The 22,281-nt window shown below is 37.9% G+C and overlaps 2 protein-coding genes across 13 annotated transcripts; one reads left to right on the forward strand and one right to left on the reverse strand.

Annotated features, from left to right (window-relative positions):
* Window positions 1–224: 224 nt before the first annotated feature.
* WRB (tryptophan rich basic protein) lies at window positions 225–6,712 on the forward strand. Of its 2 annotated transcripts, none has more exons than XM_015300484.4 (5): window positions 225–333; window positions 990–1,155; window positions 2,551–2,618; window positions 3,485–3,599; window positions 5,265–6,712. In XM_015300484.4, the coding sequence occupies exons 1-5, from the start codon at window positions 244–246 to the stop codon at window positions 5,336–5,338; spliced, it is 513 nt and encodes a 170-aa protein (XP_015155970.1). In that variant the 5' UTR covers window positions 225–243; the 3' UTR covers window positions 5,339–6,712.
* LCA5L (lebercilin LCA5 like) lies at window positions 6,657–21,746 on the reverse strand. 11 transcript variants are annotated; one of them, XM_046905727.1, is made up of 9 exons: window positions 21,632–21,661; window positions 19,569–19,655; window positions 19,361–19,492; window positions 16,897–17,411; window positions 15,313–15,450; window positions 13,793–13,886; window positions 10,484–10,593; window positions 10,063–10,195; window positions 6,657–8,793 (listed from the first exon to the last, which is right to left on the reverse strand). In XM_046905727.1, exons 3-9 carry the CDS (start codon window positions 19,425–19,427, stop codon window positions 8,189–8,191), a joined length of 1,662 nt encoding a protein of 553 aa, XP_046761683.1. In that variant the 5' UTR covers window positions 19,428–19,492; window positions 19,569–19,655; window positions 21,632–21,661; the 3' UTR covers window positions 6,657–8,188. The 11 variants fall into 11 exon arrangements, with proteins under 11 accessions (XP_046761683.1, XP_046761677.1, XP_040508105.1 ...); XM_046905721.1 differs by having other exon boundaries at window positions 21,582–21,661; XM_040652171.2 differs by having other exon boundaries at window positions 21,577–21,661.
* Between the last annotated feature and the right edge of the window lie 535 nt (window positions 21,747–22,281).

Genomic DNA, 22,281 nt, shown 5'->3' on the forward strand with positions numbered 1-22,281 from the left:
GGGCGACGCGCTCCACGCTCGGCGGCAGCCGCCAGCGCCGCCTCCCGCGGGGCAGCAGCGGGGGGGGGTGGACTGCGCCGGGCCTCCCCTCACGGCGGGGCGGGGCCTCACACCTAACCACCGCCCGCGCTTAGGTGCGAGGCCCCGCCCCGAGGAGAACAGCTTCAGATTGGCCGGCCGCCGTCACGTGGCAGCACCTGTCCCCGTTTCCCCTTCGCGCGCCCGTCTGCGCGTGCGCGAAGCATGGCGGAGAGCGGCGCCTGGCTGCTAGTGCTGAGCGCCGTGTTCCTCTGCAACGCGCTCAAGATCCTGCTGCCCTCCTGCTCCTCCATCGTGAGTGACGTCAGCGCCGCGCCCCGCTCCGCCTGGCGGCCGTTAGTAGCGCGGGGCCGGGCACGGCCTGAGGGGAGGGCTCCGGGCTGCTTGGGGGGGGAATGCGTCTCTATTATCTTTCTGCTTTTGAGACGTTGGTAAGGTGCCGCGCTGGAAGGATCGCGGCTCGACGTCAGTACGGTGCTTCCTGTGTTTCTAAGAACTCGGGCCAGGCGATCTGTAACAGAGAGGAGTGATGCTCGGTTTCTGAGCTACGTGTTGTTGTTGTTGAGTTCCGAAACTGGGCTCAAATAAATAAAGCTTGTCGCCTTAATTAGTTCAGACGTTCGGTGAAACTCCAGGAGCTGTGAAGATGATGGGGAGAACAGCGATGAAATGGGCTGCATCCCTGTCCCTACTGCGAGCATCAGATGTCTGTGATCCGCAGAGTTCACAATGAGGAGGGAAGGAGGGAAAGTTTGTTTCTTAGTTGAGAGAATATGGCATTTTTTAATTTTAGAACGTCTCGCCAACGTTAAGACTTCCCTATGCCTTGGTGAAAGGGGGTGGTGTCCTGCCAATGGGAGCTTTTGTGTGTACACAGGAGACCGTGCTTTATATGTGCTAAAATCAGCTGAATTCTGGGAAATTACTGGTATGATTTCTTTACCTTTTAGATATCCAAGCTGTTGCAAAAGGATGCGGAGCAGGAATCCCAAATGAGAGCTGAAATTCAGAACATGAAGCAAGAACTCTCAACCATCAGTATGATGGATGAGTTTGCTAGATATGCCCGTCTGGAAAGAAAGATTAACAAAATGACTGACAAGCTTAAGACTCACGGTAGAGTATAATGTTTATTCCCTACTCTCTCAGTTCCTCAGTTCTCTCCAACTAACATTTTTCCAGGAATGTTTTCAGTTTTAAGTACATTTCTTATTCAACCTTCTCCATCTTCTTTTATCTATCTTCTTTTTTTCACCCTCCCCACCCTTCCCTCCTACCCCCTTTTTTTTTGCAATTAAACCTTCTGATTGTGCATGGCTCTGTATACATTGGTAAGGGAGTAAGTTAGATATGATATTTTCTTACAAGGAATTCTCCTGACCTTCTCTGTATGATATATTTACTCTTTCTTAGCGATGGTTATTACTGAATCCAGTCTTGAATAATTTTACAAAGTTCTCTGTCATTAACAAAAGAAGTAATATAGAAAGGCTGCGTATCTTAATTGGGAAAGGATGAATTGCTGGATTGGAGCTATTTGGTTGTTGTGCTACAAGATGCTGGAGGGAAAGTGTTAATGTGGAAGGCAACTAAATGAGATCATTTCTGTCTTTTTGCAATCCCATTTGACCATATGCAGTGGCTTTTATGATAAAACTGTACTGCTTTGTCTCTGTTAGGAAAATACATCATCTCATGGTACAGAGTGCACACAAACCTTTGGCGCTAGACTTTTTGCTCTTGTCTCTGTCCAAACTCACTAACTGAGCCTAATAAGACAAGAGAATACCTACTTTGTCTGCCTTCTCTGTGCAGAATGCTTAGATTTTTCTGCACTTGTTTAGAGAAAGGACAGTCTTTACAACTGGCAGTTTTGGATTGTTCTCAATAACATTATTCTTAATGAGTAATTTCAATTAAACTAGACAACAATATTGCTTCAGAAGACTTTATGCCACCATTGTGTTTGAAGATGTGCTTGCTGTCATCTCTGAGCTGTTCTGTATTGGGCCGTGGGGGTACTGCTGTAGGAAAATAAGCATGAGAATTCTGAATATTGAATCTGACCAAGAACATTCAGTGAGCGAACGGTATTGGCTGTGAATAGTCTTAACCATGTTCCTGAGTGAAATAAGGCAAAAAGTGTGTCTGCTGAAGCCATCATTTTCCCCATTTGTGAAAGGGGAAAATGTATGTTACGCTTAATCTAAAATGGATTCTTAAGTTAGCAACCACAGTGACTGTTCTCTTTTCAAAACGGTATTCTTGATTACATGTGAATTCTCTGTCTTAGATATAGTTTTGCAACTTTCCACAGTATGATTAATGAGAAACTCCAGAACCTAGCTCTTCATTGCTTTCACAATAAGTTAAGTTGAAAAGATATTTTTAGACATGTATATGATGGTTAGTGCCCTGATTTGAAGACTAACATTAATGAATTACTAGTTTTCAGTAAGTATAAATTACTGTTATATATAATGCAGAGTAATATCATTTTTCTTTTAACAGTGAAAGCACGAACTGCCCAATTAGCCAAAATAAAGTGGGTTATAAATATTGTATTCTACATCTTGCAAGTAAGTAAATCTTTTATTATGGATACAAATTTCTGGACTAAATCCTCAGCAGCGTGACAAATTTCCTTTATGTTTATTGACCAATGATCAATTGCACAGGTATTTAGCAGCCCAGTGACACAATGCACTCCAAACTGGAACCATTTCTTGGATGTAGAGAGATGCAGCTCATAGGGTTCGGTCATTGTGAATGAAATGAGTTTTGAATTTCATGGAAGCTTTGTTTTTCTGGCACTGAGATGACAAGATAGAAGTTTGTCTTAGCTCCTTCATCACTGTTTTTTTTTGTTTTGTTCTTCATTTATACATGGCATTGGACCCAGGAAAGTTCTGATACATAATGCGTATATTTTGCTTACGTTTCTGAAAACACAAAATGTTCTTCTGCTGTGGATGCAAATTTCCATATAGAGCTGCCACATATCTCCACACGGTGCCTCCCTCACCAGATTGTTGCTTAGGCTTGATGCCAAATAACTTTTTGCCAGTAAGAACAGTGCTCAACCTGAGACTATATTTTGGGTAATGTGAAAGCTAGTTGGATTCTTAGCAGACAAGGATTATGGCTAAAAACACTCATCAGAATGCAACAATTTGTATTACTACCACTTTTGTTTCCACTAGATTTGAACCAGTCTCAAAATAAGGCGGTAATTTCCAGCTACTTATTGCTAATTCTTCTTGTTGTGTGTGAAGTTAAGGTCATACCAAGCTTAAAAATGTTTTATATTTGTTTCAGAACAGTGTAAAATAATAAAGATGCTATTCTCTTTAATTTAGAATGTGAGATCTACTGCTTCAAAACATTGGTGGAAATATACTTTGATGTGTGTTGTTATCCCAGCTAACAAAAACTTCCTTTCTAGGCTGCCCTGATGATCTCTCTCATTTGGAAATATTATTCTGAGCCAGTTACAGTTCTTCCAAGCAAATGGCTTGCACCATTGGAGCGCTTGGTAGCCTTTCCTACAGGTGTGGCAGGTAAGAACTGTGTGGTAGAAAAAGTGCATTTTCCAAGTCTATGCGGTTGCTAAGAATGTAATGATAAAGAGCACGCGTGGATTAAAAGCACTGCTTCTGTATATTTCTTAATAGCAACATGTAGAGTTTCAGACATTTTCATATGTGATCAGCTCGTGTTTATTGAACTCACAATGAAAGGAGATATTCGTCTTTATTAAATCTTCTGAAACAGAGCAGCTTTATCTTAATACGGAATGCACCCTTGAGAAGATTTCAAATGAGAAATATTTTTGTTTTAATTAGTTTGAAATAGTAGAATTGGGTTAAAAAATGTGCAAATAATTTTGGGTCTGTATTATGCATGCTTCTTACACTACTATGAAATGTCACTAGTTGATAGCTCTGGGATGATTGAGGTATGCTCTCTTCCAGTTGGCATTCTGTTGCCATTTTTTTTTCTCATTGCACTTCTTTACCTACTCAGACCTTTTTCTTTTGGTTAGTTTAATGAAGTTATGACCAGAAGGGTGTGACAGATTATGCATACCAGTTTCTGAGCGAAATGTGTGCTGCCTGTATGCTAGTTGGATAAATAAGCAGGATAACAGGACAATGTGCAATATACCGTGGAGATAAAACGCTGCTCATGAATCTTCATACTAGGCCTTTAAGTTTCAGCTGCCATAGAATGAATTCCAAATTATGATGTTGTCTTTAATAGCTGTTGAGAGAATACTTTGTATCCAGCATGCTTACTGGACACTGCTTCTGTGCAGGATCAGGGAGCAGTCCCTGGAAGGTAGTTATTTAAATAGTATTTTAAGGAATTTTATAATGTTCATACCCTTGTCTGCCTTCTAGCCCCCTTTATCTTTGGTCTTGGTTGATAACCAAAGGAAAGAGATTATTTCTGAATTCTAGGCGATAAAGTTAAGAAAACAGAAACATTTAAATATCACCAAAAAGTAGTTTCTTCCAGTACATGCTATGAACAGCTGTGATAGTATCAGTGATACTATGCAGTATGATTCTATGCAGTCTGTGATACAGATATGCTATGTACTACAGATATGCTATGTACTACAGTTAGGGTATACTCTCAGTGCCATCATTCCAGTACAAATTTCCACGCTGCTAGTTTGAATGACAAGGCTCTTCAAAACACAAGTAAAATAGGCATGGCTCAGTAGTGAAAGTCTCACTTGGATTTCTTTATTCAGTTCTATGGGGACTAGGAGAAAGGACACAAGTATGGATTTAATACTCTTTAAAAAGGCTGATTTAAACTTAGTGGGAAATTTACTTCTTTCCTCTCCCAAGTCTCTGATCTTAGACTTCAAAGCGGGCTTTTATTTACCATGCCTTTAATTTCAGCAACCTAGACCTCTTGGATAGGGACACAGCGAATATTTTTAGAAAGCATGCTTGTATATGCCACACTTTGGCTCGTATTCTTGTTATTTGGTGCTCTTTCCCCAGACAGCCTTCAGGTTTTGCTCAAAACTAGTATGCAGTTAACTGGCATCCCTTGAAGGGAGATACTTGTATCTAGACAGAAAGATATTTTGTTCCCACTGACCTCCTAACTGTTTCATTTTTGATGCTTCCAAGTTGTTTTCAGAATCTGGTGTGCACCAAGGTTATTGATGCAATAACTTCAGTCAAATTTTATATCTCTTTCAGGTGGTGTTGGAATTACATGTTGGCTTGTGGTTTGTAATAAAGTTGTAGCTATCATGCTACACCCTTTCAGCTGAAGAAATCCCTGTAGTATATGGAGTCTAAACTACACTACCACAGTACAAAAAACACTTGTCTTTCATGACGGACCAGGTTGGAGACACTTTTTGTTACTTTAGTTGGATGTTGGGCAGTATTGATTTTACTCTTTCATCTATTTGTTCCTTGGTTTTATGATCAGCAGTTTTCAGAGAGCAGCATTGCTATTTATAAAACCTCATTTTGACACGTAAACATTGATTGGTGGCAGAACCTTAAGACTTTGTCATGACATACTCACAAAGGTCTTAAAGTGTTCTCTTTTTTCAACTGTTAAGTTGGAAATGCACTGGCATTAGTAATTATTTTTTGGAGCTTTGCTCTTTTGCTCTTAGTATGGCATTTTCACCCAAAGATGTGATTCCACTTGGTGACAAGTGGTATTAAATCAAGATAGGTAGTTTGGTTGTTTTAGAGTAAAACAGAATTAATTTCCTTTTTTAACTATAGATTGGGTTATTCTCAGACTATCTTAGAAAATATCAGTGATATATATGGAGAACCAACTTCTTGTATCTGAAGTGAATTTCTCAATTGCCAAATGCAGGTCAGCTGGCCACTTCCACACTTTTTTTAAATTCCTCATGGAAGAAAATTTTTTTTTAATTCCTTGTGGAATTATTGAACACTTTTTTTTTTTAATTTATTTATTTCCCCACTACTTTTACTGATAACTGACCTTTCTTTCCTTGACATATTTTCTACTTCTCAAACTGAGCAAATGTTGCTAAAAGCATTTCCTTCCATGTTTTGGGAAAAAAGGTCCAATCAACCTTTCCAAGCTCCATGTTAGGAAAGCAGAAGACAGCTCTGTTGCTGCAGAAAACGACATCCCTAAAGCTTCAGCATACGTTAATGATAGTAATTCTTCCTAGTACCGCAGCTCTACAACAACAAAAAAGCTGTGTTAACTTCTGTGCTACCTGCAACCCTACCATTGCTGTCCCAGCAGACAAAGCAGTGGATTTAAAAAGTTCTATAATACCTCCTTGGACGTAGGGTTGAACAAAGCTTTTGCAGATTTTGGCTTAGCTCATGCTCCATACAGTGTTGTGTTGTTTCAGGTCTTTTGCCCTGCTGCAGGAGGGTGCTGGAGTGCGTCCATATAATTAGCACTGATTTCAGAATTAATTCAAAAAATGACACATTTTCTGCATGTCTGTGTGTATGTATTCATTAAATGTTGTTTTCTTAAATGTTATTTAAAAACTAAGTTGTTTTTATCTTAGGGATTGCATTTAGCCAACAGTAAAGTGAAGGTATTAAATATCAACAAGAAAAAAAGTCAAGATTGAATCTGTTACATGTAATTGTGTTTTTATTTGTGAAATAAAGTTTTACAGCCCACCTCAGGTTTCCTAATCCACACTTTTAATGTTAATTACAGTTTTCCTAAACAAAACAAAACGCACCTGTGTTCTTGATGCTGTCGGAGTCTACAGACTTTTTAACTATGCAGTTGATGTGTTTCTGACTATAAAGATGCAAGAAATGATGTTTCCACTTAGCTTGTTACAGAGTTTAACATAGTGAAGTCAAGAAAAGCAGTATCATATAGAATATTGACAATGGCATTTGCTATTTATCCACAGTTAGCATCAGATAATGAAATACAGTTTGTTGGCAGCTCTAGTCAGACATCTAAATGAACAGGGGCAGAGAGGCTTTTGGTGATTTAGTACAACCAGAAATGCTGGATTATGTCTGCTTGTTTGCTCTTAACTTCAGAGACAGCAGGAAAGGCATTGTAGAAGTATTAATAGTACACAGAGGAAAAGTACTCTTTTGACTGCATTAAATCATTCTTGAAAATCTGTCCACTGCACGGCTGAAGTACTACTTAAAGAACTTAAAACATCTGAAGATAAGTATGCTTACAAGTAGGTTCAGATCAATATATCTTAATCACCTTTAGAAGTTTTCAGAGTACAGGTGTTGGGCTTTTTGCTACTGCTTTTTAAAATTTAGTAGAATACCTTTTTTCTAGCTTACATTTTAGCAGTCTTTCATTAATTTCTACCAGGAACAAGACATAATCTTCCTGCCCTCACTTACATAACCTTAAATGCAAGATTTTTAAAGGCTTTTTGAGAACTAGATACGCCTGACTTCTCCAAAACAATGCTTTAGTCTTGCACATTCAATTCTGGATGTCAGCTGTGGAAGTTACCAGGCAAACTGCTTTGGTAAGTTCTAACAGCGGAAAAGAATGAAGCTTCAGAGCTTTATAATGCTAATGAAAACAATGTAATAGCAAATTATTGTGTGAATTCTGGAAGCTATGTCAGGAAAACAGAAAACTAAATAATTTTCTTTTAGTACGTGTTAGGTAGCAATTCAATAATGAACCTTTTGAAAGCAGACTGCTCACTGCAGCTAGTTAACAAATAACTTAAGATTCAAACTGTAGAGAGGATGCAAAAAAAAAGAAGACCTGGAAATTAGCCAAAAAGGACTAACCTTGGACACCTCCCCAGAACAGGTAAAATGACAAAATTGTTGAGGCACCCTAAGATGCATACATGTGCATCAAGAATAGAAGAATGTTCTGCTGTGACAGCTGATTTGTCTCTCATTTTGAGTGAGTCACTGACAGAAATTCTCAAAGCTTCTAAGATTTAATATACATTTTATGGAGCTAAAAACATTGTGTAATTTAAAGGAAGCTAAAAACACTGGGTAATTTAAATGGAAAGGTAAGTTGATATACTTAATACCAATTTTGTGTATTCTTATAAGGTTATTTCTAATGAGTGCATTGATGATAGACACTTCATTTTATAAATTAGTGGAGGGTTAAAATTTCACTTGTGTAATCATGCATCCCCTCACAGCTTTCTCTCCATTCCTCTCCTGTTAGAACATGAATGGTTGTCTTTGCAAACACCGCCTTCTCCAAAGAGTTCTTTCATAAGACTCTTTTTCCTTTCACTGAATATTGTATGAGCACAGCCTTCTGCTTCAGTTGAACTGTCTTTCTGCCTCGTCTTGGTAACTTTACTGAAGGGTTGTTCATATAGCCCAAACAGTTTCTTTACTTTTGATTCTGCTTCTTTGCATTGGTCCTGACTTGCGTGCCTTTGGTTGCAAAGGTTGCCTTTTGTGGATTTTGCACCTGATGTAGGAAGCCCTTGGTGCAAATTTTCAGTGGTTTCTGAGAATACATATTGTTTTTTCAGCTTAGAGAGAGTTCTGTTTCTTGGAGTTAAAAAATCACTCCCTGCCTTCCCACTTTTACTTAGTTGTTCTTCTGACTTTTTTTCTTTCTCTTCCACTGCATCTTCCTCTTGATTGTTCTCTTTTACACTGTCATTTAGCAGTGTTTCTTCAGCTTTCTCTGGCTTCTGTTTAAGCAAGTCTCTCTTTCTTTCTTCTTGGCTTATAAATTCCAGACAAGTGTGTACTGTCAGCGGTTTGTTTTCCTTTAAATATTCTAAAATGAATATTGGGGGTTTCAGGAATGTTCTTAAATTACATATGATCACAAACAGTCATGAAGCATTAATGAGAGCAAATTTTACTGCATTATTAAGTTGTTATTGACGGTTCATCAGTCTTGAGGGTTAGGACAGTTCTATTTACTAATAACAGGATGGGGCAAGATTTTGTTAAGATCATTACATCATTGGCATACTTGCTTAAAGTAATTAACATACAAGTATAATCTGTATTAAATATTTCACAGGCTAAACATAGTGCTAGAGAAGTTGCATATAAAGTATCAGGTAAATCACATGAGATCTAAACTCCTGATTGTCATTGTATTGCTATTCCGTGGAGCTTAAGTATAGGTATGGTTTTCTTTCCTTTAACTGACAACATGCTTGTTGCATGGAGCAGAATATACTGCAGTTTTCCAACAAAGGACTGAATTGGTTCACAGCTGGGCTCTGGAGAGATTTCAAGCTGAAAATATGGATTTCAAACTGCAGGAGTTAAGACATTTCATATCACTAGCTCTTTACTGATCCAGTAAGTGACCTCAGCAACCTGTCACACTTTTGTAAATGTGTGAACTTCAGCTCTCATAACGTCTCCTACCATTTGTGAAATATTTAGCATGACAGCATTCAGATCTCAGTTTTATCTGTATGCCTCAATTTAAAGAAAATGAGGTTTTTTCTAAAATATTCAGCTAAAAGACTAGATACATTGGCTTGCTCTGTCACCTGTTATACAGAAGCTCTTCAAAATTAAGTTGTTCATAGATTAGTTCCTTGCATACAGCCTTTACATGAGATCACAATACATGGTTAAGACTTGGATAAAATCTATTTACTCGCTGTAATGAGGAGATACTCTCAGCCCTTGAAGAACTCCTTTTCCTTTCTTAGCAATAGATCCCAAGACAGAAAAATCTGCTGACATCTACTATGATGCCGATTCACAACCAGCAGCATGGGATCAGTATTTGATCAGTGTGGATTTAACAAAGCAACCATATACGTTTACAGATTAAGCTCCTAATTTTTGCCGACATAACCAGGAGCTGTTTTTAGAAGTCTAGCAGTATGAAGATGCTTTAAGCTGTGGAGCTGATCTGCTGTCAGTGCAGCACCTCCAGCAACTGACTTTCAGTGACTTGTAGTTACTGTCACTCATATGCCAGCTCATGGCTATCAGAGCCATGTAAATTACCATTATCATCAGTTCATTCATATTCTGAAAAGATCAGATGCATTTCTTAGATATTAAAACATACCTTTATGAGTTCTACTAAAAGTTTCTGGCTTTGGTATTTTCTTGGATGATTGCTTTTCTGTTTCACACTGGGCATCAGTGTATGCTTCACTTGCTTTAGCTTTTTGATTCTTACCTTCTGAGGCCTTTTTCTCCTATAATCAACAATTAAAGGTAAAAATACAGGGAAATACTTGTTGAGATACTTTTTAAAGATTACAGTCAGTGCAATAGTTAGAAAAAGATGCAATACAAGGAACTCGATAGAAAATATTCAACTTTTGTCCAACATATTTTCTGTTATATAATAGTGATATTTACACAAAATGCACAGGAAGTTAAGATGACTGATCAGGCCAATCAAGTATATTACTAACACTGAGAAGAAAAACACAACTTCAGTGGTAATTTAAGCAAAGGGGTTGGATCCCAATCTTTCATACCTCATGTAGCAGAACCAGACTTTCTTCTGTTTCCTGGGGTTGGTACTGAGGCAGCTGCAGTGATCTAAAATGCTGTTTATCTGCTTGCAATGATGTGTTTATACTGAGACCTGTTGCAAAAGGACAGTCATTAGCAGTAGTTGTTTCTGGAATTACGTTGCTGGTGTAAGCAGAGATACATTTGAAGACCAATAACAATGGTATGTTACCCAGAGGCCTGAGCATTTTCATCAGTACATCAGTGTGCTGTACATAGACTTAACTAAGAGTAAAAAGAATACAAAGACATCCTGTTCAGATAGGACGTGTGATGCCATAGAAATGTGTCAATACCATAGAGGTCGGTTTGTGTGGTAACATTTTAATGTAAACTTTAAGAAGTCTGGGAAGGGTACCCCAATTTTCAAGGTCCTAAATTCAGATCCTAGAGAATACAATAAACATGCTTGTTTTTATGCCTTCTGACTTGCTCAGAGTTAAGCATTTCTATAAGGCTTTCTAACCAGGCTCTTCAGCAGAAATAGTTCACGCTATTTGAAATATCACTGATGTTTGAAAGGAGGTTCCAAGGGAGCAACTGAATGTTCCCTTCAAAGAAGTACCTGAATAGGATGAGATGACAAGGGCAATGTCTGTATATTGCTCTTTTATTCTATATTTGGAACAGCTTTGACATGAGTACAGGAACAGAACTGTATTCTTAGCTACATCAACATTCAACCTTATTCCCAGCTTTGATACCTGAAATCAGAGGGAGACTATCCACAAAAAGGGTGATTTTTCAACCGTTTGCCTTTTGGTGGTGATAAGGATGTTGATAACTAATTTGAAAATTACCTCTCAAGAAATGGCACTTATGAGGTGGAGGGAAATAGTTTTCTCTTTTGAACCAAAGTAGTTCCTTAGAAGCTTTTGTAACAGAAATCAATGGAACATTCTTCAGATTCGGAACTAGGGGGAGCTGTACCTCCAGATGGAACTAGTGTGCCCTTCCAACATCTGAACAAAGTTTGCTCTCAGGAACAGCTAACTTTAACAGATTCACTCAATAATTCAGTTTTATTTTATTTATATAGATGGAGCTTTCTGATACCCTAAGCCTACCTTCACTTGTTTATCAAGAACGTTAAAAAAAAAAGGACCCCCACATTGTTTTCTTTCCTGCTGGGTAAAAATTTTTACAAATGCACAAAGGAAAATAACGACTTAAAGTAGCTCTTTCCAAATTTATTATAGGAAAATTCAACCCAACAGTGAAAAGGAAAAACAGTTTCAGTAATTCCAGTTGTAGGTTTCTAAATCATCATTTTCCATTAACTGGCAGAAAATGAAATCCTTATTGGGCAAAAATACCAAAAGAACAGACAAGGTTGCTGGGAATCCAATCACATTATAAAATAGCAGGTCTCGCTTAAGCAAAAAACTTCAGTAATCGGTGATTTACTATTCTAATTTAAATAACAACATTGTACAAGTCCGTGTCAGTAAAGTAAAGAAAAACTCACAGATGTTGATGTGATCCAACAAAGTTATAATTCAGTGCGTCATAAATAAGCAAAATTTATCTGACTTGGAACGAGAAGTAGCAATTTCTTTCTACATCTTAAAATTTTAGTTACCAACTTTATCTCTGTATTTCAGTTGTCACTAATGCAGAGCAATGGATTTGCAAAGAAAGTTCCGCTTCCTCCTTTAGTTTAGAAGCAGGAATGTTTAAGCAGTATTTTAAATAGTTGCTTAAGCCAGGAAATTCAATGTTCCAATCATTATCCAAAACTAAAGGGTATAAGGTTGCTGTGCAGAAGGCTCTCCTGTAGAACAGTGGCAAAATGTTTATGATCTTGAGTAGCAGGCCAACATTAATATATTTCACGTACTTCTCCCACATTGAGTTTCCGTATAAAACACATTTATTAGTAAATTCTAGGTTCTACATCCTAAGCATAAATCAATTATTAGCAATTTATAAATGCTTCAAGAAAACTACTTGCTTCAACGTTTTTGTCCTTCATAGCATGCATGTGAGCAACGAAGCAGTTCTCAACTTGTATGATTTATAATTGTTTTTAGCAGTTGCTCCCTCAGGTCATGGGGTCAGCAAACATAGATGCTTAATGCTATGTGAGACAGACGGCCTTGTAGCATTCAAGGAATCCGCATAAGGCTGGCCAGCATTACCCAGGACTGATGGGATACCCATGTCCTTCTGGAACAACAACTGCAGGGCCAGGCAAATGTGCTACAACATCTCAAATGCCACCAGATGATGCCTATTATTAGGCAACTGAATCCCACACAAGATAACTGCTCTTGGAATGGTCGATAGACAAACTTGGCTATGATAAATTTCTCTCCAATACCTACCTGAATCCATAAGAAAGAAATAGTTTACTAAAGAGTTATTTCTTCCTGTTGATAGAATTAATTTTCTATTATTTGACTATGTCTACTATACTATTGCATCAGTTTTGCTGATGGAAATAATCCAGTAATGGGTTTATTACAAGCTCTGGATGCCCATTTAAATTTACTTAAACTGAACAAAACCAAAAGACTACTAAGGATAAATAATCTTCTCTCTCAGATAAGCTGACAGTATGATCATCAGAATAACCTCTGAACTTTCTAAACCTTGCACCTCAAATCCACTCCCTTCCTTGCAGCACAACAAAATGCAAGTTGCAGAAGCTTCAATAATAGACATTGAAGCATCTCTTCTTCTAATAAGCTACAGGTTTTAAGAATTAACAATGACAAAAATCTAAAGACCCAGCTAAATTCATTATTTTGACAGATGTAAAAGTACTTTGAAAGTCTGTACTAACACTAGGAACTTGTTATGGGAGGTTAGTTTGTGAGGTACTTTGATTCAGTGAGAGGTGATGTTGGAACTGTAGCTGTGGAATGACCACTTCTCATGGCCATATCCAAACGAACGAGCATGAACAAAAATTAGACTGCAAAAGTGGAGTGATACTCTTAATAAAATAGACAAACAGCTCTCGATGCAAATAGACACTTACAGTAGTAACACTATTTCAATGTCTCTATTGCAGTACTAAACCTGCACATATGCTAAAGGCTATTCACTATGAAAAATGGGTTAAGTATTAACCACGGGTTATATATTTATAGTCATAAAATACGCAAGCATAAAAGAACCACTTCAGTCTAAAGTATATGTGCCAGAATATTTTTTGCTTATATAAAAGTACCATCTCTGCTTTTACTTAGGAATATACATCCCAATTACAAGACAATATAAGATTCACATAATGAGATAACAAGAGAAAACAAATACACCCTTACTTTTCTTATGAGATACTGCATCACCTTTGTCCTTTGGGATTTTAAGCAAGCGATTTGTATAGATATTTTTTATGTAAAGTTGCCGATCCTTTTCCTAAGAAGAAATAAATACTATTAAGTTCCATGTGTGTGTTAAGAATTAGTCTTTACCAATCTGATTTTCTTATGCTGGGAAAAAAACTGCCAGCAATACTCCTTTGTTCTACACCATTTGGTGACTTTGTCATTCGCTTTAGCATGGATCAGCCATTTCCTTTCATGTGCCAAACCAAAATTCTTCCCTTTAAAGGCTAAAAGCACATTTTTACACCTTTATAACAATGTTCAGAAAATGAGGCCTTCTGTAACGTGACATAAGCTTCTGAGAAAGGCTTTCAACATTACTTTCCTAAGAATCCTGTTTTCATAAATTCCAGTAACATTCTCACTAATCGCTTCCTGGTGTGAAAAGGAGTAACATTTAATTTGGGTATATAGGTTGACCAGAAAGAGAATTACATCTGTATACCCTGAATGGTGTGAATAAGCCAGGTGTCCAGAACTGTAAATGGGTAACAATAAACTATTCTGGCACAGAAATATAATTAATAAGCATGTCTGTTCTTTGTGGTAAAACAATATAAGGTTTTGTGAATCTAAATATAGCATTAAGAAAACACATGAAGAAATATTTAGAGAAGTCTTAATGTGGGAACTGTGCTTGAAAATAATCTGCATTCTGGAACAGCTTTACATTAGTGTTCCTGGGACTGTAACTATTTCCATCTCCCAGATTTGCACACATAGGTACACATGCATAGCCAAGAGGAACAATCAGGCATCTGATTGCATTTAGGAGAAAGCTCCCTTGCAGAATCAACAGATGCATCGGTCACTGTACAGAAATAAAAAGCATATTTTAACCGTGCTACAAACACAGCATTAAAAAGGCCACAAAGATTTCCATGTTTTCTTGATGTGGACATTTTTCTTAAGCACTATTCATGTCACATTACTTTGTTTTTTGTCTATTCAATGTCACTTTTATGTTCTTCCGTATGTTTAGCGTAAAGTGTCATTGTAAGTGTTGAAGTTGACGTAGATGTCCCAAAAATATTTTTGTAAAAAACAAGCTGGAATTTGAAACAAACTCTTGAATCATTTTCGTAAGGCCTTTTTGCTGCTTTTCAGATGGTAATATTTGGCTCATTCTGATTTGAAAGTGTTTCTGTAAAGGAGCTCACACAAAGTTATCAGGTGGATATATTGAGCTAAATCTATCAGAACAGTAACAGCTTGGTGGGCACTATTTGTTCAACTTATGATACATTAATCTGTTCCAGTTAGTTACTGAAGTCCTTTTGACAAACAGACCCTACAACCATTTCATAACTTTTTATTTTGACTTTTTTTTGGTAGACTACAGACTCGAATATGAATAAAAACTCTATTAGTAAATAATAAAATCGGCAAATGAACAGATAAAATTAAAGACTTGAATCTTCCTGTAGGAGCAGAAACCTGTTTAGAATCTCAAGTACCTTAATTTTTTGGTGAAGAGAGTTAATTTCCATTTGCAAGTTCTTTGTAATTATCCCAGCTTCAACAGCTTTTTTATTCTCATTTGCCAGCTGGCGACTAAAGGTGCTATTGTTCAACTTCAGCTGCTTTTCTAGGCTCTTAAAGAAATTACACGTTTTACAATATGGACATACTTAGCGTGACTGTTAAAACGCTTTCTATTCTTACCAGATCTAAAAAATAAGCATGCTAATATAATGAATAGTAAGCTTCTAGTTATTGTAAGCAATGCATGAAATGATTCTCTCTAAAATTACGTTAGAAATGAGCAAAAACAGGCTTAAAACTCAATTATACTCATCAAAAAATAAAGTGTCTGGCATTCCACATGAAAATGCCCATTCCAACATGAAAAAGCCCATACCGTTCTGATAAAATTAATGAAAACAATCATCTTCAAGACATTCTCACACGCTTCAGTTCACGCCAAGATCGATTTACTGTGGCAGCATAAAGAGGCTTAGCGTAAATGAAGAGGTAGATACTTTACCGAGTCCTTTATCATCAGAACCCAGTGCCATACACTGAAGTAACAGTTACTAAAACTGTGGGGTGAGAACCCAATCCTGCAAGCTTTTTATAGCTTCTCACTGTCACTTCTGTAAATAGAAAGTTTCAAGAGTCTGAATTCAGCTGTTTTCATTTTCTTACAGGTAATAAAATACTTCAGACCCAGCTTTTCAGATAGTGAAATGAGATTACCTGGCTCTTTATTTAATCACATGAATAATGTACTCCATAGAAAACAGAAATTACTTCCTGGAGGACAATGGAAATTTCACTCTTCTAGTTTTGTAATAAAGCCCATATTCCTGTCTCCTCATGAAAGGATCAACAGGAGGAAAGCTTTATGTAAAAGGTAAAAAAGATAATTTGAATGATCTCTTCTTGAACTCCCACCAGACTTTTACTACTCCTGCATAACAAATCAGCCATAGGGCCAACTCTAAAAGCAGACTGCAATGAGTAACAGTAATTAGTGAACAGGAGATGTAGCTACATCCATGATGCCCACCAGTGCCACCTGGAAGGAAGAGTGCTTGTTTCCAACTGAGCCAGCTTCTCTTGAACAAGGAAGCAGACCAGTAGCAGATAGGTGGTCTCCATGTATGACTAACCCTGCGTATTATCAGGGCAAATCAGGGTTCAGGGAGTTCCACACCACTGCAGCTGGACTGCCCAAGAAAGGCTGGGTAACTCCATGCTGCTGGCAGAGAGTAGAGCAGACATTCTCTTGAAGATTGCCCTCCAGCTATGTGCTGTGCTCCTGACCTAACAGGGTTAAAACAGGACTTTAATTCTTAGAAATCTTTAGTGCTGGATTTAATTCACTCAGTCATTACTGACAAATTTTAAAATATTGGAAGGAGTACTACTTCCAATTTTTATACCTTAATGTCTGGCTTAAAAAGAACACTCAGTGCTAGAGGTTTGTATCATAATCACCAGTTTGACAAGAAGCAGCTAAAAAAAAACATCCACTACTCTTGCACAGAAACCCCTCCTATTATTCTTTCACAAATGAAATAATATACACATATTACCTGTATTCTCTTATTATTCACTTCCATTTTTTCTGTAAGGACTGATAATCTGTGATAAAGCTCGTCTCTCTCAGCAAGAGTCTTGTCTTCTGAAAGCTTATACAAGGCCTGCAAGTCATCTTTAGCTTTTAGCAGCTCTGCTTCAACTTTCCTAAGCTTTCTGGATGCACGTCTTTCTTCCTCCTGAGATATCCTCAGGTGTTTCCTCAAAGCACTCACCTCACTATAATGCCTTGTTAACAGATCAGGCAAGACGCTTTCTGAACTTTCATATCCGCCTATTGCTTTTGAGTGCCGATACAAAAGCCGTTTCAAAACCTGGTTTTCTAAGTTTGATGCTTCTAACTTGTGTTGCAAATCAGATATTTCATTCTTCAGCTCTTTAATTTTATGAAGTCTTGCTGATAATATTCGCTGAGCCACTTTATTTTTTTTCTGGGAAATCGTATTATTCTGCAGGCTTAAAAATGAAGATTTCTCATGTGGTATCTTCTTAGCTGGCAATTTCTTTCCCCCTGCATTCAGATCAAAGTAAATTGACATTGATATATATCAGTCAATCAAGACAGCAAAATCACTGTTATGTCTCCACCTGCTTACACAAGCTCCTACATTGCTCATCCAGGGTACTTAAATGCACTATGTTTAACCAAAGGCCCAAGATCTATAATAAGAAATCAATGTTTAAATCCATATAACATATAACATAGATATAACAATCTGTAATGGATTTATGTGGGCCACAGCTACGTAGGAAGCTACATACATCTGGAATAGGACAAGGTTGCCTCCTTTCACTTTCTGAAGCCATTTTCAATTGGAATAGCCATCATGCTCACCTTCCTTTAATAAGGATAACAAAGTACATGTTTGTCTTCTGGGGCAAAAACCAGGAACACTTTGTGAATAACTCAGTAAAGCACGCTTACAAAGCATACAGTATTCCAGTATCAGTGGAAACAGACTCTTCCTCTTTGTATATATTTAGTTCACAAATGTATTTGTGATTTGGGGGCTGCTGAAGCCAATTCATCCCACCTGGAAGGATTTCTACAGGCTTCAAGAGGAGGACCTCTACCTTGAGTAGGGGCATGATAGAAGAAAAATAAAGGTCTGCAAGAACTCAAAAGACAAGGTGATCAAAATTTGACATGGTTAAATATCTGTGCGGTTATGACTTGTAACCAGCTTTCTGGAACTTCTGAGGCAGCCCTGAGCTAAGTTTTTAACCCTTATATGCTTGTAAGCATACAACAGTTATGCAGTCATGTACACTGTTTCTAAGCAGAAATTAAATATATATATATACATATATATATATTTTATTGGCTAGCATTCTAAGTGTATCACTGTCATTTTGCCTTTCTGTATGGCCAAGATTCCAGGTGAATGATACTGATTTTCATTTCCTGAAATGTAAGTAGAGTTTGAAAATTGTAGAAACTAAATCAGCGTGCACTGCCCCCTTTCAGACATGTATTCAGTCTCACTCTAGCTTTCAGGTCATTCCAGACAGCATTTTGCTAGAAGTTTATAATAATGATTTATCAATCAAAAACATTTTAAGTACAAAATACACAAGGTTCTAACCCAAAACATTATAAAGAAAAATGTCAGATCTTTTTAAGAACATCAGTTGAATTCAATGAGCATTCCACATACAAACTATTTACAGGAGCAGGCCCTAATTACAACGCCCTATAGCAGAAAGGAGGCAACACCAAAGTCGTGTCAGGACAAGGTAAATCAGGACACCTCCTCAGGCAGCAAAGCCACAGCCTTAGCCTCACTTCTTCCATGAGCAAAGCTAGAACAGGGGAAAGCTACAGCAAGAGTTTTATGTAGGAAGACAGAGGCAAGTGGGAGAGTGGCTTCTGCTGTGGAAAAGGCTCTTCCTTGCAGCACCTGGTTGGATTTAAGGAAACATAGGCCTAGATACAAAAATATGCAGTAGAGATTCTTCACTGCTAACATTTACAAGGAGGAACTGTATTTGTGCTGTATGGTCATTGCAGTGAAGCATAAATTTTACATAATACACTATGACTAAGATGGCCAAAACATAGGTTTTTGTGTAAGAGTTGACATGTTTGTGCAGACATACAGTTTGAATTAACTTTCCTTAAGAAAGGTTGTTTTCAGACTCAACAGCTTATGCGTAGTCAAAACCAAAGAAATCACAGTACTTTCAGAAAGGCCATTCAACACTAAGGAATAAAGATTGCAAAGGTGTTCCCACATCTCAGGTGATTATCCTGCCTCTTGGATCAATGAATATGATGGCATAACATAGTAAGGGGTCTCTACCTCTCTTTCTCCTCTTTCTGGTGTTGAAAACATGATTTATTATTCTTCAGTGAAAAAGTTTCCCCTGCCCTCCTCATTACAAAAAAAATGCCACAGAAAGGGAACAGCTGCATTTCTCAAGACAGTCTCATTTGAATACTACCAGCAAACAAATTACCTTTATTGTTTTGAGAAAAGATCTGTTGTTCTTTTTTCTTCTTTCTCTTTCTTTCATTTTTCTGCATTTTCTTCTCTTCAGTTCCGGATAGTTCTAAACAACGGCTGCTTCTAGCTGTTTCAGAGCAAGTCACTGACAAAGCCCTCAGAATAGTTAGTTTGATGATTTTTACTTCTGCATTCTCCACCGCATTGCCTTCAGTCATTACCTCTGCTTCAGCTGCTGCTTCTAATTCTTCTGTGCTCTGGGGAATCGTCTGTGTCACATACTTACTAGGACTTCCTATCTTCCTGCACTAAAATAGGAAGGAAATATTCATTTGAATTAATCGCTGCTGTGGTAGAAGGCTTAAAAATTGACCTCCATGACGTATCAGGAACTAAAATGTTAGTGAGTGATTTACTATTAACGTAAACAGTATTAAACAGTCTGCAACTATATTGAGCAATGCTAAGGAATACTAATCCATTAAAATAATTGTGTGTTGTATAGTAAGCAGTAACTTTATTTATAGAAATAATTGCAAATATGAAATATAATCATTTAACTCAAATTTACTGTAATACTGGCACATGCTTTTTGAAGATTATTTACAAGATACTAGTGCTTAAATGTAAACAGATACCATGGTTTGTTTCCAGTAACATACCCATTTTATCCAGGATAAGTATATTTAAAAGAAGTGCAATTGTGTTTACACTCAATATATAAAAAGTGCTTTGCAATATTAATTAAGTCTCTAAACCTAAGATGATAGTTATTGCTAGTTGTATTATTTTGTTATTTTTAGTTGTTCATGTCATAAAAGTATCATTTAGTCATACTTTTCAATACCTAGAACACAAATTAGGTCCCAAAATGAAGTTATCTTAACTAACAAATTAACACCATAGGCAAAAGATGTAGCAGCACCTAAAGCTATATAATACAGACTCTGATTTTGACACTGAAATAAAAGTCTCCTTCAACTTTTGGGATGTTGTTTATTGTACTTATTTTCAAAGAGAAACAAAACAGAAAGCTTGCTAAATAAAACCTCACAATATAATGAATGTACTTTGCACAATTTCAGAAGAAGCATTAGGAAAAAAGTTACCTTTTTTTTTTTCTAACAAGGGTGATTGTTTGACAGCCTAACCATACATAATACATTTGTTTCCTTTAGAAAATGCTGTAAGACACTGCTCTACATGTCAAGGCACTTACAACTCTGGAAATATCAGCTGTAGTGCACTGTTCTTGTTAGAAATGTAGTTCTCTGATGCAGTGACCTTACTTTGTTTTGACTGCATTTATTTGGGGTTATCTTTTTTCAACAGTCTCATTTTCAAGCAAAATGAATTTTCCTAATTGTTTAACTGTTGAAATAGAATATATCTAGCATAAAATATAAAATGCTGACATGTGATATATCTTCGTAAATATGTTGGACCAAAGTATTTTTGTTTACTGAGTCTTCTGGAAAGTAGAAGATAGATTTCAATAGCTTACACTCCTGGCAATATTACTTAAACAGCGTCGTTTCAGTAAACACTATTTCTTGGGATGCAGCTCAGACTTTCTCTTTTTAATAACATGACCTGAAGATGACTCAGCCCATAGTTTTGCAGATGCAGAATTCAAGCCACTAGTAGAATAAATTGTGTATTATGGAAGACGGAGTGCCCAGGGTCCCGTGGAAACTGAGCCACCCTTATCACACCTAGGAGATGGGAACTTGCATGGTAACATGAGGATGAGGCAAAGGCCAACTCGGTATGCAGATCTGTACTGCTGTTCAGATTTCATTTAGTACTTGTCAACACTTTCTGGCCAAACTGGGTTTAAATCAAATAAGCCTCAATTAAACTTAGAACTGCTGCTCTGTGTTGATGAGAAGTGTGGGCTGAACCTCACTACACATTTTCAAAAGCAGACATTGAGAAGTAAATTAAATGGGAAAAAAAGGAGCCAGGAGGAGGAAAGACAGACGGTTAAGGACAAGTAACGGGGAAACTGAGGTTCTTACTACAGGAAGAAAAAAAAAACTACTAGAGGAGGAAACGAAACGCATGAACACCGGGAGAAAGTCCGTTCAGCAGGACTGCCCTGGGCTCCTCCAAACACCGCAGAAACCTCCCCCACCTCCCTGCCCAGCGGAGGCCCCAGCTGCCAGCCCCAGCCAGAACGAGAAGCCCTGGCGGGCTAGCAATCAGACCCGAGAGCGGCCTCCACACCTCACCGCCCTGCCCCTCCATCAGACCGCCCTGGGCTCTTTCTCGCCGCCATTACCAGCCGTTGGGCGCCGCCGTTGCCACGGGGACGAACGGCGGCCGCAGAGCACCCTGGGAGTCGTAGTCGCAGCCCCGCCATCTTACCTCGCTCCCACCCCTGCTTGTCTGTATCTGCGCTTCCTCCTCGCACACGCTATTTGTATTTTTGTCCAAAGCTACACATAATGCTTCGCATGCTCTAAAATCTTTACCTGTAATGGTTTCGCTGTCTGCTGGCTTTGAGTTTGTTCTCTCCCTGAGTGGTTCAGGAGAGGATTCAGGTGCTGAATAGCACAGAGAAAATATTATTTGCCTTTTGTGTCCCAGTTTTAATTTTCAGTGCACTAAGAATTAATTATTATTATTGCTATATGTTCAACAACTATTAGTATGCTTGGAGCACATGACCACAGCATCCTTTGTAATTCTTCAGAGCATTAGTATCCATATCAACTCATTTGTAAACAGTACGTTTCAACCTACCAGACATTTTCATTCCATTTACTAGGAAAGTTTTCACTTACATGCACTTCTTCTGGAGAAATAGGCATAGAATCATAGAATGGTTTGGGTTGGAACAGAGCTCAAAGCCCACTCACCCCAACCTGTGCTGTGGGCAGGGCTGCCCCCCACCAGCTCAGGCTGCCCAGGGCCCCATCCAACCTGGCC

The sequence above is a fragment of the Gallus gallus genome, chromosome 1 (genome assembly GCF_016699485.2).
Source record: "Gallus gallus isolate bGalGal1 chromosome 1, bGalGal1.mat.broiler.GRCg7b, whole genome shotgun sequence".
In the NCBI taxonomy this organism is placed as follows: Eukaryota; Metazoa; Chordata; class Aves; order Galliformes; family Phasianidae; genus Gallus; species Gallus gallus.

What these genes read in the sequence shown, in the direction of transcription:
- WRB (XM_015300484.4), top strand. Translation starts at nt 244, where the DNA reads ATGGCGGAGAGCGGCGCCTGGCTGCTAGTGCTGAGCGCCGTGTTCCTC. An exon ending in TGACAAGCTTAAGACTCACG is followed by an intron (nt 1,156 to 2,550) that starts GTAGAGTATAAT and finishes TTCTTTTAACAG; the next exon opens with TGAAAGCACGAACTGCCCAA. An exon ending in CTTTCCTACAGGTGTGGCAG is followed by an intron (nt 3,600 to 5,264) that starts GTAAGAACTGTG and finishes TATCTCTTTCAG; the next exon opens with GTGGTGTTGGAATTACATGT.
- LCA5L (XM_416731.8), bottom strand. Translation starts at nt 21,712, where the DNA reads ATGGCGGGGCTGCGACTACGACTCCCAGGGTGCTCTGCGGCCGCCGTT. An exon ending in TGCAGTATCTCATAAGAAAA is followed by an intron (nt 10,594 to 13,792) that starts GTAAGGGTGTAT and finishes CTTTTGCAACAG; the next exon opens with GTCTCAGTATAAACACATCA. An exon ending in GTCTGGTTCTGCTACATGAG is followed by an intron (nt 10,196 to 10,483) that starts GTATGAAAGATT and finishes TGTTGATTATAG; the next exon opens with GAGAAAAAGGCCTCAGAAGG.